We start from the raw sequence: 16,062 nt of genomic DNA on the forward strand, positions 1-16,062 counted from the left end.
TATAGTTTCAGATGTTGGAATGAGATCTTGATATTCCTCTCTCAACAGCTGACTGGATTAGTCGGTATGCTTAGGTTCACTTAATGATCTCAGCTTTCCATTCTATATGGAGATGTTCAAACACAAATTAGAAGTTAGAATGGCTTATAAATAGTATGACAAATGTTTATAATTTAAACTGGAAATTTTGGGTGCAAACAGTGGTTTGATGAAGTCATAGTATTGCTTCTGCAGTCTGCATGCTGTCATCACTTTCTGTAGGTACATCATAAAAACTGACAGAAATTACTACTGTTACTATATATATATATTATATACTGTTATGTATATATTAATATATCAAAAACATACAAGGTAAATTGTTACTGTTAAAATACAATATTTTAATGAAATAAACATGAAGACATTTTGACATAACTTCATTTGTTTTTATTTTAAAGAATTCAGAAGGAACTTGCAGAAATTACTCTGGACCCTCCTCCCAACTGTAGGTAAGTATTTAAAGTTTTTTATTTACCTGTATCCATTGCAGGAGATAACATTTATTGGTTTGATGTGTAATTGTAATTTAATGAATAAAGACATCATTACGGTTTGCACTTAAATGACAGTGGAAGACATTAGTGGTGGTTGTTTCTGTACATAAGTGGAATATTCAACAAGCATGTTTGTAGTTGTAGAGTGGAATTGTCAAAGGTAGTGTAATGCATTAATAATAAGGTGATGAAATTACAGGTAACACGTAATTATCTTTTAGAGGAAAAGGGTTTTAAATGATTTCTTTAATGATAGAAGATGGTGTAGCTAAAATATTTGCTATTTGATAATTATTCAGGTTGTTTTTTTGGAAGCTGATTTTTTTTAAAGTACAGGAATATTTTATTGCTTATGGTCATTGGTTGTGATTAAGAAAGGGTGATTTAAGGTAATGATGTTAAATATAAAATACCCTATCCCTTTATGATCACATATCCCAATTTTCTGGTCAGCTTTTAGAGAAAAGTGCTTGCCTGAAAATGATTATAATGACGTATAGATATATAGAGGGAGAGGGAGGAAAATAATCCTTCTATCTTATACTGAATTTTGTGTCTAGTGCAATATTGGAAGATGGCTGTTTTACTCGTTTAAGACATTTATTTTTGTTTTGATATGAGTTCAGTGTTGGAACCAAGCCAATATGTAACTTTTTATAGTTTAATTGATACTTTCAAGGATTAATAATAAAAAGGCAAATAAAATGAAAATATTTTTAATATTGAATGTGCAGGTAGAATTTATTATTTGGTATGATTTCTGATTCTGTTGATCTTATTTTCATGTTGAAAACAAAGATGACTTAGTGAAAGTGAGAATTCTGTAGATGAGTATAGTATACTAATAAATGACTAGTTTACAATTTTGTGTAGGAAAAATTACACAAGAGTCAATGTACAGTACATAAATTTGCAGTAATGTTCAAATAATGTTTCATCCCAGTAGAACAAATTTTTAAGTATGGCTGTTAATATGAGACTTTTTGTAATGTAAAACTGTTATATCAAAGAATCACTGATTAGCTTTTGGTGGATTGATTTGTGTGGAAATTGGTTGGAATTAAGTAAAAATATTATTTGTTTTTGAGCATAATATTTGTTTTAATGGTGTGAATCTTTTTTAAAAAATAAACTGTCACAGCACATATATTTTTGTAACATTTTTATTCAAACAAATGAATTGGTAAATTATGCACTTGATGTACATGCTTACATTATGACAACACATGTTGCTTTTAAAAATGAATTTAAGGCTTATTTTGGTAAATGGATTCACATATATCATGCAGTGTAGACTTCAGCTTTGCACTTAGATATTTTGATTGATTGATTTGGTTGGTTTTTTGAGACAGGGTTTCACTTTGGGGTTCATGATGGCCTTGAACTCACTGTGTAGCCTGGGCTGGCCTTGAACTTAACGGTGATCCTCTTGCTTCATCCTCCTCAGTGCTGGGATTATAAGCATATTGCATCACACCCAGCAGTTATTTTCTAGTACTGTACACTGGATAGTGTAATTTAGCTTTGATTCATTACAGGTAATACTTTAACTTGATTAAACCAATATTATAAGAATGCATGAAAACTTAATAGAATGAGGAAAGGAGTTACATATTGGCTATTTAACTATAAATAATTGAACCATATACTGTAGTGTCATGTAAAATTTGGAGGTTGATTTTCATTGAGCGTTAGTGAATGATGCCATTACTAACTCCTATGTGGACTCTCTAGAATGAAAATACAAATGATAGTTTTTGATTTTCAAATGTAGAAATCATGCATAATAAACCCTTCGGAGTTGGGAAAGATATTTACTTGACTTAGTTTTAAGGCTTGAGGGAATTTGTAGGGAAATCCACATGTGGCCTGAGGACTGGGTCACTAATAACTCTGCTTTAGAAGCTAGGTCCTTCCAACAGTAGAATGTCTGTATGTCTTAGTTTCTTTCTTGTTGCTGAGACAGACCCACAAGTTAAAAGAGAAAAGGTTTATTTTAGTTCACAATTTGTAGAGGAGTTAGTCTATAATTGGTTGGTTCCACCACAGGGCAGAAAGACTGAGGTCCTGGCAAAAGAGAAAGAGCTGTTGGCAAGGTAGGCAGGAGCCAGCGAGCCTTAGTCTTTCCATTTTTATTCCATCCCATTAATTTTAACTCCTGTTGGTTGGTGCCATCCACAGCCGGCATGGATTGTCCTTCAATAAATCCATAATCCACACCCAGAACTATGCTAAACTAGTTATTACTTACTTGTGATCCTGTGGACTAAGCTAGTATCACTCACTTGTGATCCTGAGTCACTCCCCAAAGCCCACCTGTGAGGGCATGAGGCTTGGTGGGGACACATAGATATAAACTATAACATTCTACCACTGGCCCCAGAAGACTCATGTTCTTTCTTTTATGCAAAATACATTTAGTCCATCTAAGAATTGCTGAAGTCTTAACAGTTTCAGTATTGCAGAAAAGTCCAAGTCATAGGCATACAAAATTAAACTTTATTTGTGTAAGATTTCGTATCTGGTTACAGTATTTTTTATAAATAGTGGAATATATTTTACTTGGTCTCAACTCTTATGTTGGGTAATGTAACTGACCCTTGACATTTTGCAGAGGCTCTATCGTGAGGCCTCTGCAACTCCACAAATTATTTCATACCACCAGCTGAATTAGAGGTGCTTAGCTATTGACTGCAGTTATACTTAAATGTCTTGGTTATTGGCTATTTGCATATTTTCTTTAAAGAAACTTTAGATTCTTTGCCCATTTTTGTGTTGTCATTTCTAATGTTGAGTTGTAACAATTCTTTATATATTTTGGATATAAACCCTATGTGTCAGATGTATGTTTTATACATCTTTGCTCCCATTCCATGGATGTCTTACTTGCTTCTTTTGTTTCTTTAAAAGAGAAAACAGGGCCAGAGATTGAACCTAGGGTCTCAAAAATGCTAGCCAAGTGCTCTACCATTTAGCTACACCTCCAGCCCTTTTAATTTTTTTTTTTTTTTTTTTTTTTTTGAGATAGGATCTTGGTAAGTTTGCCCAGGCTAACTTTGGACTAATGACCTTTCTGCCTCAGCCTTCTGAATAACCAGGATTATAGGGATGGGGCACTGTGCCTGTCCGGTTTTTGGTTCTTGACAGTGGTCTTTGAGGCAGAAAAGTTTTTATTTTCCATGAGCTCTGATTTATGTATTTTAATTCTTTTTGCTTATATGTTTGTTGTCACATCTAAGAAACCATTTCCTAATTAAAAGCCAAGATTTGCATCTATATTTTTCTTGTAAGAATTTTGTAATTTTAGCAATTATGTTCTGGTTTCCGATCTCCTTTGAATTAAAATTTGTATGTGGTCTGAGATGGAGGTGCACCTTCATATTTTTGGTTTGTGTACACTGATTGTCCTAGTACCTTTTTTCCTTATAGAATTGTCTTGATACTCATGGAAAAATCAGATGATAAAATTGAATATTGTGTAGTGCAGTTGTTTTCCATTGACTGTATTTCTGTTCTTATGTCTGTGCATATAGTCTTGATTATTGTAGCTTTGTAGTAAATTTTGAATTAGAAAGTACAAGAACTCCAAATGGTTTACTTTCCAGTGTCTCGACTCATTAATTAAGATATTGCCAGCATGGAAGAGGCTGTGATTGGTTAGAAGTGTCTCACCTTACTCATATGCTACCTACTCAGTAGAGAAAAGTATGTTTTCTAGATCGTAGTAACTGAAACAGCATTAAGTAGCATAGAAGAGTTTATGTATGGTTGATTTTTCACCTGGGACACGTTCACATAGATATTTAAGAGACTGGCTGCCTGTTACTTCAGATGGAGACTTCACGTGTTTGCTCTCATGTCTTGACTTCAAAACTGTGCTCAAGTGAGATATGCCTGTCTCAAAATAGGCAGAGAATTTCTTTGCTTTCTTATTTTAAAATGTTTTTAAAGTATGTCTTTTTAACCACTGACTTAAAAATATTTATTTGCTAATAAAAGAAAATTTTGACTGATAAGAGAATATAGTGCCTATTTCTTGCGGTCTTAATATTTTATTTTCTTTGTTTTATTCTTTGCTGTTTTAAGGACAGCATAAAAATAACTCTGAAAAACATGTAACAAATGATCCTATTGGGATTATATTTTATAATAACTACATGGTATTTTACTGTTTAATATGCTTAGAATTCTAATTAGTTTTCAGATTTATTATCTGACTACTGTAGAAAGTACAATATTTTAATTGCCATGACTCTGTCTCCTAAGATATCCTGAAAAGTATATTCTTTCGACAAACTATTTCTTGTAGTGATTTTATTACATTTGTTGGTTTAAATATTTTTATCAGCTATGCATTATAGCAAATAACAAATAACTTTTTAATATTTTATTTTGAGAAAAATACAAATTACCAAAGTTTACTTTTTTGGACTTTTAAAAAAATACAAATAATTTATTTACAACTGTCAAAACAAATGTCTACATATTTTAGGGACTTCATGGGATGCCTGTAAAGTTTTTTTTTTTTTTTTTATCTTCAGCAGTATTCTAAAATGTATGATAGAATGAGGGGATGACATAAAATTATTTTTTGTTGCCGTACACTGCAGGTCATAGACTCTTTTCTACACACTCACCCATATGTAAGATGAGGTTTAGAAGTAATTTTAAGATGAGCACAAGGAGAAGCAGAGCCCTTTTATCAGAGACAAGTTTCTGTGTAGGCATCTGCTATTTCCTCTGCCTATACTCCTTCACCCTTTTACCCAACATGCCTCTGCTGTGCATTCTCCTGATACTTCCTAGTACAGCTGTTTTACCTATTTCAGCCAAATGGTGGGAGCCCTTTCCTTAGTCTTTGTGTTTAAAATCTTAGCATTCATTAGCCATCATTAGCATTTTAGTTGATATTCAGTATACCTATTAGTGAATAAATACAATTGATTATAGTAGAAAGCTATGCTTCTGGTGTTGGAAGCAATATGCTAAATGCTGTGCCAGCATTTTCTTACTTAATCTTCCTGATGAGTGAGGTAGATCTAGTTTTGGACAGTGTTTCATAAGTGGACAAGCATAGAGATGTCAAGCAACTTTCCCAAGGTTACACAGCAGCAAACTGGCAGAACTTAGATTTCACCTTTGATATTTCTCACTTCAGTGTTCAGAGGTCTTGCTGTACTCTTTCCATTTGCAACATAGTTTTAGGTGATTTAATCTAGAATAGCCCTATTCCAAAAGAAATTTCTTTTATGATAGATGTATTTTCTGTTTGTATTATTCAATATAGTAGCCACTGCCATATGTGGCTGTTGATTACTTGAAAGGTGGCTAGTTCAACTGAGTAACTGAATTTTTAATTGAAATTGATTTAAATTTAAATATCCACATCTAAATAGTAACTACAGTCTACATTTGATAGTGTGAATCTAGCAAAATAGCTATAAGATTTGAAATTATGATTATACTTACAGATTGGTAAAAGTAAATTTCTTTACCAGATTATTTTGACTTTTTTTCCTTTCATTGTTGGGGTTTCAACCAAGAGCTGATTCCATGCTACGCAAGCCCTACACCATTGAGATATTCCCCCTATCCCATTTTCACCTTAAATTCTTATCCATGATTGTGGGGTACACTTGGAAGGAATTGGAGATATTTTGCTTGGAGAAGTGAGAAATTCATGACAGCTTTGTGAACTGTCTTTGGAGCCATAAGATGGGAGAGTGATTATTAAAGTTATTCTGTGTGGTTTTAGGGAATTAGAAATATTGCTGCTTTTTTAAAGCTAGCTATGAGGTGACCTATCGCATGCAATCAGTACACTTGCCCTCTTTTTAAAAAAGTTACAATAGAAATATTTTTAAACCAAGTTTTGTTACTTATATACATTAGGCATATCATATATATATGATTGGGCCATCTATATATATATATATGAACCATAGATAGATAGATAGATAGATAGATAGATAGATAGATGGCCCAAGATAATTCCTCTTCACTCAGTGCAAGTCAGGCAAGCCAGAATAGTGGTCACCCATGACTGCTAGACAGAAACTATTTTCTGCTTGATAAAAAGACTTCATTTTGGAAAACAGTGGGCTCAGGAGGGAAGGCTTTACCCTTGGGAAGCAGAGTTCTGCCCACCTGCATATTACCTATTCAGGCTCAGGATTTAGGAATGCTTTTAAGAACTTACAGATCTTTTTTTCCCTGTGATTGAACACAGCTGGTTGGTTGCCACATGTATTAGTTTAATTTAGAGTACTTCTCACTAGAAGAAATTAATGCTGGTAATATGTCAGTTTATATGTCTAGCTGTCTCCTTCCTTCTAACACACATAATTAAGTGCAGTCAAATACACTTTCTTCATTTTTGCCACTGAGAAAGAGCTGTTAGGAGTGTAGTGTCTGTAGAACAACAGCAAAGGCTGCCTCAAAGCCAGGGTTGGCTTAAGTGTGCTCTCAAACATTTCCTGTGGATGTGTGAACCTTAAGTCCATAGGTGTGAGGCCATATAGGAGTAGCAGAGATGGAAAGCCCTTCTTCACACATGTATACAACTAGGGTCTTTTCTTGTTTCCATTTAGACTTGAATGCTGGCTTTGAATGTGAGATCCATTGTATAATTTGCTCTCAATGTACTCACAGCAGCTGTTATTTTGAGTTAGATGCAGTGTGTTATATACTGGGTTTTTCTGGGTAACCTAAGCAGCACTCAGGAGGCTGCTTAGGTTACCTATTCTGTCCATAACTGTCCGGGGTAATCTTTATTGTCTACTGGTTTAGGAGACTCCTGAAGAGGTGACTGGATTGAAAGGGTATAACTCACTTTGTTGCTGGGCTAGCCAGGTGATGAATTCATAGGTGAATGGACTGTTAGGAGGAGGGCCTAGTTAGAAAATTGAGTCCTGACTTCATATACTGTATCTGATCATTGGCCCCTTTGTACCTCTTTTCCTGTCTCTGCTTCGTGACTGCTGTGGGCTGTGTGGCTTTCCTCTTCCAGTGTGCTGTTTCTGCTTTTGGAGCCAGCTGGCAATGTTGTGAGAGCTCTGAAACCATGATCTTTAGTTGACTTTCTTAGGTATTTTGGTCACAGTGATGAAGCACTAATGCAGTAGCTTCTTGATCTAGTTACATGTTTTCTATGTGCCTTCATCAATAAAATCACATTGGGTTGTGTGATGATTGTGTGAATTAATACACAAAGCATTTGCCATAGTGCCTGACATACAAGGGATAAATAATTATCAAATGCTACTGTTACTATTTATAAGGATTGCATGTATCTACTTTCTTCATTTGTTTTGAGGGTAGCAAAGGATATAACATATTATTCATTATCTTGTTAATGTGGTATATATAATAAAGTTTAATTTTTTTTTACAGAATTACTAAGGCAGAAAACCTCCAAGAGTTTTGTCTCTAAAAAAGCAAACATATACATTAGTGTCTTGTTACCCAAATGTAACCTTAGATTGGTTTGTTGTCAATATCTCTTGATAAAGGTTTTGCATTTACATCTGTTAATTGAAACTTTATCAACTTGGCTGGTATTAATAAAAGGAGGATGATTAGAAACTTAACTAGATGCCAGGCGTAGCAGTACACATCTGTAACCCCAGCACTCGGGAGGCTGAGATAGTAGGATTGCCCTGAGTTTAAAACCAGTCTAGGCTACATGAGTTCAATGCCAGCATGGAGCCCAGAGTTGAACCCCTGTCTTGAGAAAACAAACCCCACTTCTAAAAAGGAAAAAAACTTCATTAGGAGGTTGTATTTACTATTTTTTCAGATTAACTCATTAGTTTTTCATGTTTATAGAACTCTTTAATTGGAGTTATGTTTATTTTCAAAGTACTGTATTTTTTTCCTTGACATAATATTGTTTTTTATATTAATTATGCTCAGTATGAGGTACTTTACTTCATTCACATAGATGTGTAAATTGTATAGATCTTATGTCTCTTAGCAGGGTTTAGTTTAGGATAACAACATTTCAAAGTTTTAAGTCCTGCTTAAGCGGAAAGTATTCTGTGCAATGCTTTTGTAAACAGGATCTTTAATGAGTTTGTTAATATTATTTTCAAAAGATGACCTTAATTTTTTTAAGCTTATACAAATTCTTGAAGGGGGAAAATACTTTTTAAGATAGTTTTCAGTTGTTTCCAGTTTGGTTTGTTCTTTTGTGATGATCAAAGGCAACAACTGTGAGTAAATTGAATGTTCATGGGTAGCTTGGTGTTTTAACCAATCCTTCCACAAGAACTCATTGAAGTGGAGACATGGAATAAGTGTAAGATATGTCTCCTTAGGTGCTTAAAATCAAAATTGTTGGAGAACAGACTACTCATTTGGAATAAGTAGAGAAAAATATTGAAATGCATATAAAAGCATTGTACTGTAGTAAGATGTTTATCTCTGTCAATAATCTATTGAACAGTTTCTTCTCCTTAAAGCTTAAAATTTCTGAATTTTAGTATTAGATCTGCCACTATGAAATTAAGCAAGACACTTTTCCTTTACTGAATTTACCTGCCTTATGGGATTAAATATCCTTCAAATATAAAGAGCTTATATAATGTTAATTGTTTGGGGCAGGCCATATGCATGTTAGCAGTTAAAGGGAATAAAACAGCCTTCCAGTGAAGGCTGGAATAGGGAAGGGTTCCAAAACTGAACTTTTAAGGAGAGATGAAATTTTCCCTTAAAATCTGAAAGAAAGGCTGTTTTTAAAAGCCAATACTTAGTTGGTTGTGGTGGTGCCCACGAGTAATCTCAGGAGGCTGAGGCAGTAGAATCCCTAAGAGTTTGAGGCCAACCTGGGCAACATAGTGAGTTCAAGGCCAGCCTGAACTACTTAAGTGAGACCCTGTCTTGAAACAATGTATCAATTAGTCAGTGCCAGTACATAGGATTAAATAGTGAGAGAAGGGGAATGTATCTTTCAGTAAAATGGAAAGATTATCAAATTGTGTCTTTTTGGAAGACAAAGTGTTCTACATGGGTAAATTTGTTGAACATTGAGATGTATCTCTTCATTTTCTCATTTTTGTATTTTATCATTTAAGATAAAATGTATTACAAAACTGAGTTTTATATTACCTGTTTCTTAATAATTCACAGCCTCATTCTGAACTTTAGTTATGATTGTGTAATAGAATGATCAGTTGTGGAATTAATTATTGCCTCATACCCCCCCCCAAAAAAATCACAGATTGCTATTATTCTGAAAATTGAAAGGTAATTCAAATATTATAAAATTCAATCTTTTCAAGCATACAATTCATTTTTTTTAGTGAACAGCATTCACAAATGTGCAAACACCATCACCGTTACCTTTTAAAATGTTTTTTGTCACCTCAAAAAAGAAATCATGTACCCGTTAGCAGTCCAGCCTACAGGAATCACTAATACAGATTTTTTTACTTTTATGGGTTTATTCATTTTGGATGTTTCATGAAATCTAAATGGAATCATGCAAGGTGAGGCCTTTTGAATCTGACTTCTTTGGCTTGACCTAATGAAAGCATTTGGGTTTATAATTTTTAAAATGCTAGTAAAATAAGGATAAAGATTAGAAGGTTTTAAAAGGTCCATGAAAGGAGCTGGAGATATAGCTCCCATGCCTGGCAAGCCACAAGGGTAGTGAGTTTGATTCCTGTTACAACAGCAGCAGCAACAACAACAATCCATGAAAGAAGAAAGGTGAAATAAGGTGAAATTCAGAGTTAGTAAAAATTGAATTTCTGTGAGTACTGACATTCTGTAAAGTCTAGTGGGTGGTATGGCAGAAGGGATTCTAAAAGGCATACTGGCTTTTCTTGGACTTTAATAGAAAGGACCTTGATGTATGTGTGGACTTAGAGGATGAACTCTGTGAAAAGGAGTTGGAATGCAGATCAATTAACTTGTCTAGATTTTAATTTTTATTTTTCTTTCAGAGTATTTCTATTTCTGCTCAATTTTCATTTCTTAAAGTATGTAGGGCTCTTGTTCCATGACGCTAGCTTTGCCCTGGAATATTTTGTTTTTTCATGTATCATAAGGAAGCCAGGTTAAGGACTCGGGATTTAGCTTAGTAACATAAATGCCTTCCTAGCAAGCACGAGGTCATATGATCTCCAGTAACCCCCAAATGAAACAGGTTAAGTTTTGGAAATATTATAGAGTGAGAAATAAGCATCTGAATAATTTTCCTTCTTTGTTGCTTAATATTTAAGAATAGAGTAATTGATGAAATAACTACATTTTATTTATTAAGTTTTTTCATTTATTCCTTTGATAGTCCTCTCTTCCTTCCATTTCATTTATCTAAATTTTAATTCTTCAGCTTAATGGTTCTTATAAGGCCTAGTTTATTTTGTTTTATATTGTTTTAAAACTATATTAATGGATTAGCCAGTAAATAAATTTTTTCCATTTGATAAACTGTTTAGCTGTTTATTTGATATGTAGCCCTATGTACTTCAATACAGTATAGTACTATAATTGATCAATACAATACAGTAGTTGTATAATTGATCATTGTATTACAGTATAACTAAAGTTTAACTCAATATTCTATATTTAAAGAAGATGAAAGTGTTTATTTGGTAAACAACTAACTTGGGTAATTCATGATGCATGGCACTGTGTTTAAAGGAAAATATGACAAAACCAGAACTGAACACTGATAATCATGCACAATCTTTTTCTCATCTTAGTTAATAACAAATTTGTGTTTCCATTTAGGCCAAAAAAAACCCTTGACATCTTCCTTGATTCATGTCTTTTTCTGACATTCTACATTACAGTCACATTCTGCAGGAAATCCTTTTGATCCTGTAGTGTATCTACAGTCTGATAATTATCTCTCACTTTCTGTGTTGCTGCTATTCTGATCCAGAATATCTGCAGTTCTTGTTTCAGTTATTGCCACAGCCTCCTAACAGATCTCTGTGCTTCTGTCCTGTCTTCTATATAGACTATTTTTAATGTGATAACCAAAACAATCCTTTTGAAATGAAAGGTCATTGACTCCTTGAATTTCCAATAACCATGGTCTACAAAAGAGAATAGCGAGAGAGTAGGTCTTGCTGTTTCCCTGACCTTTCTTATTACTCTTGGGGTTACTCTGCTTCCCCTACAGGGTCCTTTTCCCCAGGTACCTACCTTAAGGCTCTATCTCTGCACTGGCTGTCTGCTCTTCTTGGACTGTTCTTTTTCCTGAATACATGCATGACTGTTTCCTCACCTTCCTTTGCCTCACTGTACCCCAGCACCCATTCCCTTTTTTCTTTTTGGCTGTTTTTTCCTTCTAACATCTACTTGTATCACTATTATGTGTGTGTTATAGTCTCTTTTAGTAATAGAATGTGAATATCCTGGGGAATTGATAGTTTTCAATACTGAGGGTTGAACCCAGGGCCTCTACATTAAGGTATATCCCCAGCCCTTTTTTTATTTTGAGACTAGGTGTGTTTTGGTTTTGATTTGTCTTGTTTTTGTACCGGGAGTTGAACTCAGGGCTTTGAGTTTGCTTGGCAAACACTGCACTGCTGAGTTGCATTCTCAGCCTGAGACAAAGTTCGCTAAGTCACTAAATTACGCCAAGTTGGGTTTGAATTTCTTATCCTGTTGCCTCAACCTTGCAGATTGCTGGGATTGCAAGTGTGTGCCATCATGCAGGCAAGGCATGGTAGTTTAAATGGACCTGGAAATGTAGTAAACATGAAGTAAATAGCACCTTATTGACATCCATTGTCAACAAAACATTATTATTAGCATCCCAGAAGCCTCTGTTATTTTCTATTCATAATTATACTCAAATGTGATAGTTTTAAAAGTTGTTTTTAGTGATTGAATATTATTCTTTTACAAACAAAGTTCTGTAACATAGCAATAGTCTCTTATATATTCTTTAGGTGAGAGAAAATAACAGCATCTTTTTATATTGTATTTACCAGTATAATCATAAATAGTCCGTAAAGCCAAAGGATACACTGAAACATTGCTTGTTAAGTTTATGGAATTGGGTTTTAAATTGTTTATACAGTCTTCTTTGCTTCCTGAATCAAATGTCATAGGGATGACAGCCTTCACCATTTTATTAGAATTGTGATGATTTAGATGATGATCGTTTTATACTGTTGATAGTATAGAGCACTTTGTGGATGGGTATCAGGTTGTCATTGAACAGTGAAGCCATGCATTCTACTATCTCACAATTCTTTCAGGTTAAAAAATGTAGTTATTACTGTTAAAATGCCATTGGGGTAATAAATTAGATAAATCAGCAGTTAAGATATACAACTTTCTTACAACTTGCCTTAAGTGCTTTAGTTGAAAATGGTTATCATCGCATAGAGGTATCTTAAAGAAGATTAAATAACTACTGAAGTTAAAGGGATCAGTGAAGACATTTTTGAAAGGTTGCTCATTGTCCTTTGTTGGGGTTTTGGGGAAACAGAATTCTTCATTTGCTGTAATAGACCCAATGGACAACTTTAAAACTAAAATAAAGTCATTCATTGAGCACTTATATATCAGGTCTCACGCTTTGTCTTATAATCCCTCCAGTTCTATAATGGTGGATATTACAGTTTCATTTTTTAAAAATAAAAAGTCCCCAACTAAATGTTGATTTGTGTTATTATTTTTCAACTTTAGAATGATGTGCAAGTGATACAGATTCATTAGAAATTACTTCGTGTTTTGAATTTTGGTCTTCCTTCAGACTAGCAATGTGTACCATACCCACAAAGGTGGGTAGAGGCATCAAACTGCAGCTCCCACAGACATACGATTATGAGGGAAATAGCTGGCACCTTGCGGTGTACTGCTGTGTTGCTAAACTATGAGATTCAGTAGATTAAATGTGTTAAATTTTTGATTTGTTTTCAACATTGAGATACAATCTTACTGTAAATCAAAGAGCATCTATATGTATATTCAATTTCTGAGCCTCAGTTTTTCCTATCAGACCCAGAATTTGGACACTTTACCCTAGATCCTTCTCCATTCTTCATCGTCTCTCTAATTTTTTATTTTGTCTTTAATATTTTACATTTTCTCTAAAGAACAATATATATGCATTTTACAGTAATAACTCTAAGAAAATTAAGAATAATACAGTTTTATGGCTCAGTAAAAAATTATCCTATTAGAAAAGGCCTAATCATTTTGGTAAGTGTAATACATTTTAATTCAAGCATTGGTTAGACAGATGTAACTTCTGAATACCTTTGTGGTACTTAAAAATCTGAAATCCTTTGTCTGCAATTAATATTTAGATTTTTTTGGCCTTAGGGCATTAATAGTTTTTTCAAGTAGTTTTCCAGAAAATAAATAGGGTGAAGCAGATTTTGTTCCATCTGATGTCAATTTAAAGAATATTTTACTTTTCATATGAACATTACAATGCTTCAGGATCTTTCTTTACCCTGTACATCAATTGATTTTCACTTGGGAAGTTAGCTTCTATTGCATTATCTGTGACATAGCCATAATGGTCTTCCTCTCTGACCATGAAGGTTTTTAAAAACCAGTGTAGCTTTATATCTTTTATGTCAGTTAGATGTGATTGTCAGGGTAGGAAAACATATCCCATTTTCATTGAGAGGAAAAAGAATACATAGAAAAGGTTTAAAAACACGCTTAGGTTGGAAAAATACTTAGGAGAAACTTCAAGGTGACTATGTACTGTGTAGAAAGTTTAACCAGGAAAGGCTACATAACCTTTAATAATTGTGTGCTTACTGAATATTGGCAAATTCATATTTACACACATTACTTGTATCTGAAATAGATTAGTGTCTAGCTGTGTGTGAGTCCCATTTAATAATATGCATTCTTTCAATCTTTCAAAGGTAATATACCTTTGTGCAATTGACTCTTCAGTATTTGTGTTCATTAGTCTACTTAATGAAGATTTTTACAGTCATAGTGGAAGAAATCCAACTTTTTATTTTTAATGCAGCAGCATAATTAACCATACAAGGTTTGTTTATTATAGTTGAGTACTAAAACAGTGCTTCAAAGGCAAAAACATGCAGAGATTTGTAAATAACACTGCACTGTATGAGGATAGCCAATTGTAATAATGCCTTCTTTAGATAGTTTTGAACTTGCAAGCATTTGCTTATATTTTGCAGATAATAGGAACTAAAGTGTCTAATTTTTAATTGCCATTTGTATTACAGCATTATAAGGAAATAATGACAATTTTATTAGATGAGTGATTCTGTTGGAGAAGTATTACATATGCTTTTGTTAAATCATTAGAATTGACTAGAAATCATCAAAGGAAATAATTTGTTGAAAGTTGTCTAAATCAGCACAGAGTATTGCATATCTTTGACTAAATAGTACATCTAGCATAATGAACTATTGTAGACCTTATTTTAGTTCTTAAATGTTTCAATTCAAGTACTGGGGACTTGATATTCATGGTAATAACAAATAATTAAAGTCAGTACAGTAATCAATTTTGTTCAGGAATCATTAGATAGCATTTAACAGTTTTAAAGGGCACTTTCATGTTTTTTACTGAAATACTTGAAACATTTTTAGATCTACCAGATTCTCTCATTGGCCTTTCTAAAAATGAAAAACTCACTCGTTGAGTGAACTATCTTTTGCATATTGTTTATGCTTACACTTCTTTCATCCTTGTACCAACTGTTGTACTTTTTAATAACAGGCACTTAAGTAAATTGAATGAAAGGATGAATAAAAGACTAGGTTTCAAAGGAGAAGCAAAGTGCCTTTAGGTAAATGTTTACCCACAAGTTGTTGAAAATAGTAAAATATATTTTGAGCTTAGATTTTGATTTTGTTACTAATTAAAAATGAATTAATTAATTAATTATGAAATGAAACATTTTGTAAGTCCTTCTTCCCTCCCTCCCTCCTTCTTTCCTTTTCTCCATCCCTATCTCCCTGTCTCCTTCTCCCCACCTTCCTGTTTTCCTTCCTTCCCGCTTTCTTTTGTGGTACTGAAAATTTAAGCCAGGGCATTTGCACTGAGTTGTAATGCTCAACACCCCTGCCTTTTTTTTTTTTTTCTTTTCTTTTTAAAGATTTCATTTTGAGACAGTCTCATTAAATTGCCAGGGCTTGGTTCAAACTTGGCATTTTCCTGCCGCAGTCTTTCAGAGTGCTGGTACTGCAGATGCTTGCCACCCTGCCTAGCTCTTTTACTTCTAAGCCATACTGGTATGCATATTACACCAAGAATTAAATTATATCATCTGAATCATTGCCTAGTATGTCATGTAGTTACTCACTATTTACTAAGTGAATGAATACTAGAATGGTGGAGACTTCTATTTAATTTTTATTTCAAGAAGTCAACTTGCCAAAGATAAAAAAGAAGAGAATTTATTAATCAGTGTAATACTATAAAAGCAGACTAGTTTTCTATTATTGTTTTGATAGTATATTACTTATTATTTTCTGATATTAAATCAGAAAATAGCTTGGTTATATATTATGTCCTTGAGTATATCATTTTTTAAGCAGGGTTATTTGGGCCTACAAA

The 16,062-nt window shown here is 33.5% G+C and overlaps 1 protein-coding gene across 2 annotated transcripts in view; it reads left to right on the top strand.

Annotated features, from left to right (window-relative positions):
- The window catches only part of LOC100722511 (ubiquitin-conjugating enzyme E2 E2), a 370,467-nt gene that overhangs the window by 16,548 nt on the left and 337,857 nt on the right, over nucleotides 1-16,062 (top strand). For both annotated transcript variants that reach the window (XM_003480168.5, XM_023561705.2), the window contains one exon: nucleotides 441-491. In XM_003480168.5, the coding sequence (XP_003480216.1) occupies nucleotides 441-491 (51 nt within the window). The remainder of the gene's footprint in view (nucleotides 1-440; nucleotides 492-16,062) is intronic.

The sequence above is a fragment of the Cavia porcellus genome, unplaced genomic scaffold (assembly GCF_034190915.1).
Source record: "Cavia porcellus strain 051 isolate PalLab524CR breed Dunkin Hartley unplaced genomic scaffold, mCavPor4.1 scaffold_10, whole genome shotgun sequence".
Lineage (NCBI taxonomy): Eukaryota > Metazoa > Chordata > Mammalia > Rodentia > Caviidae > Cavia > Cavia porcellus.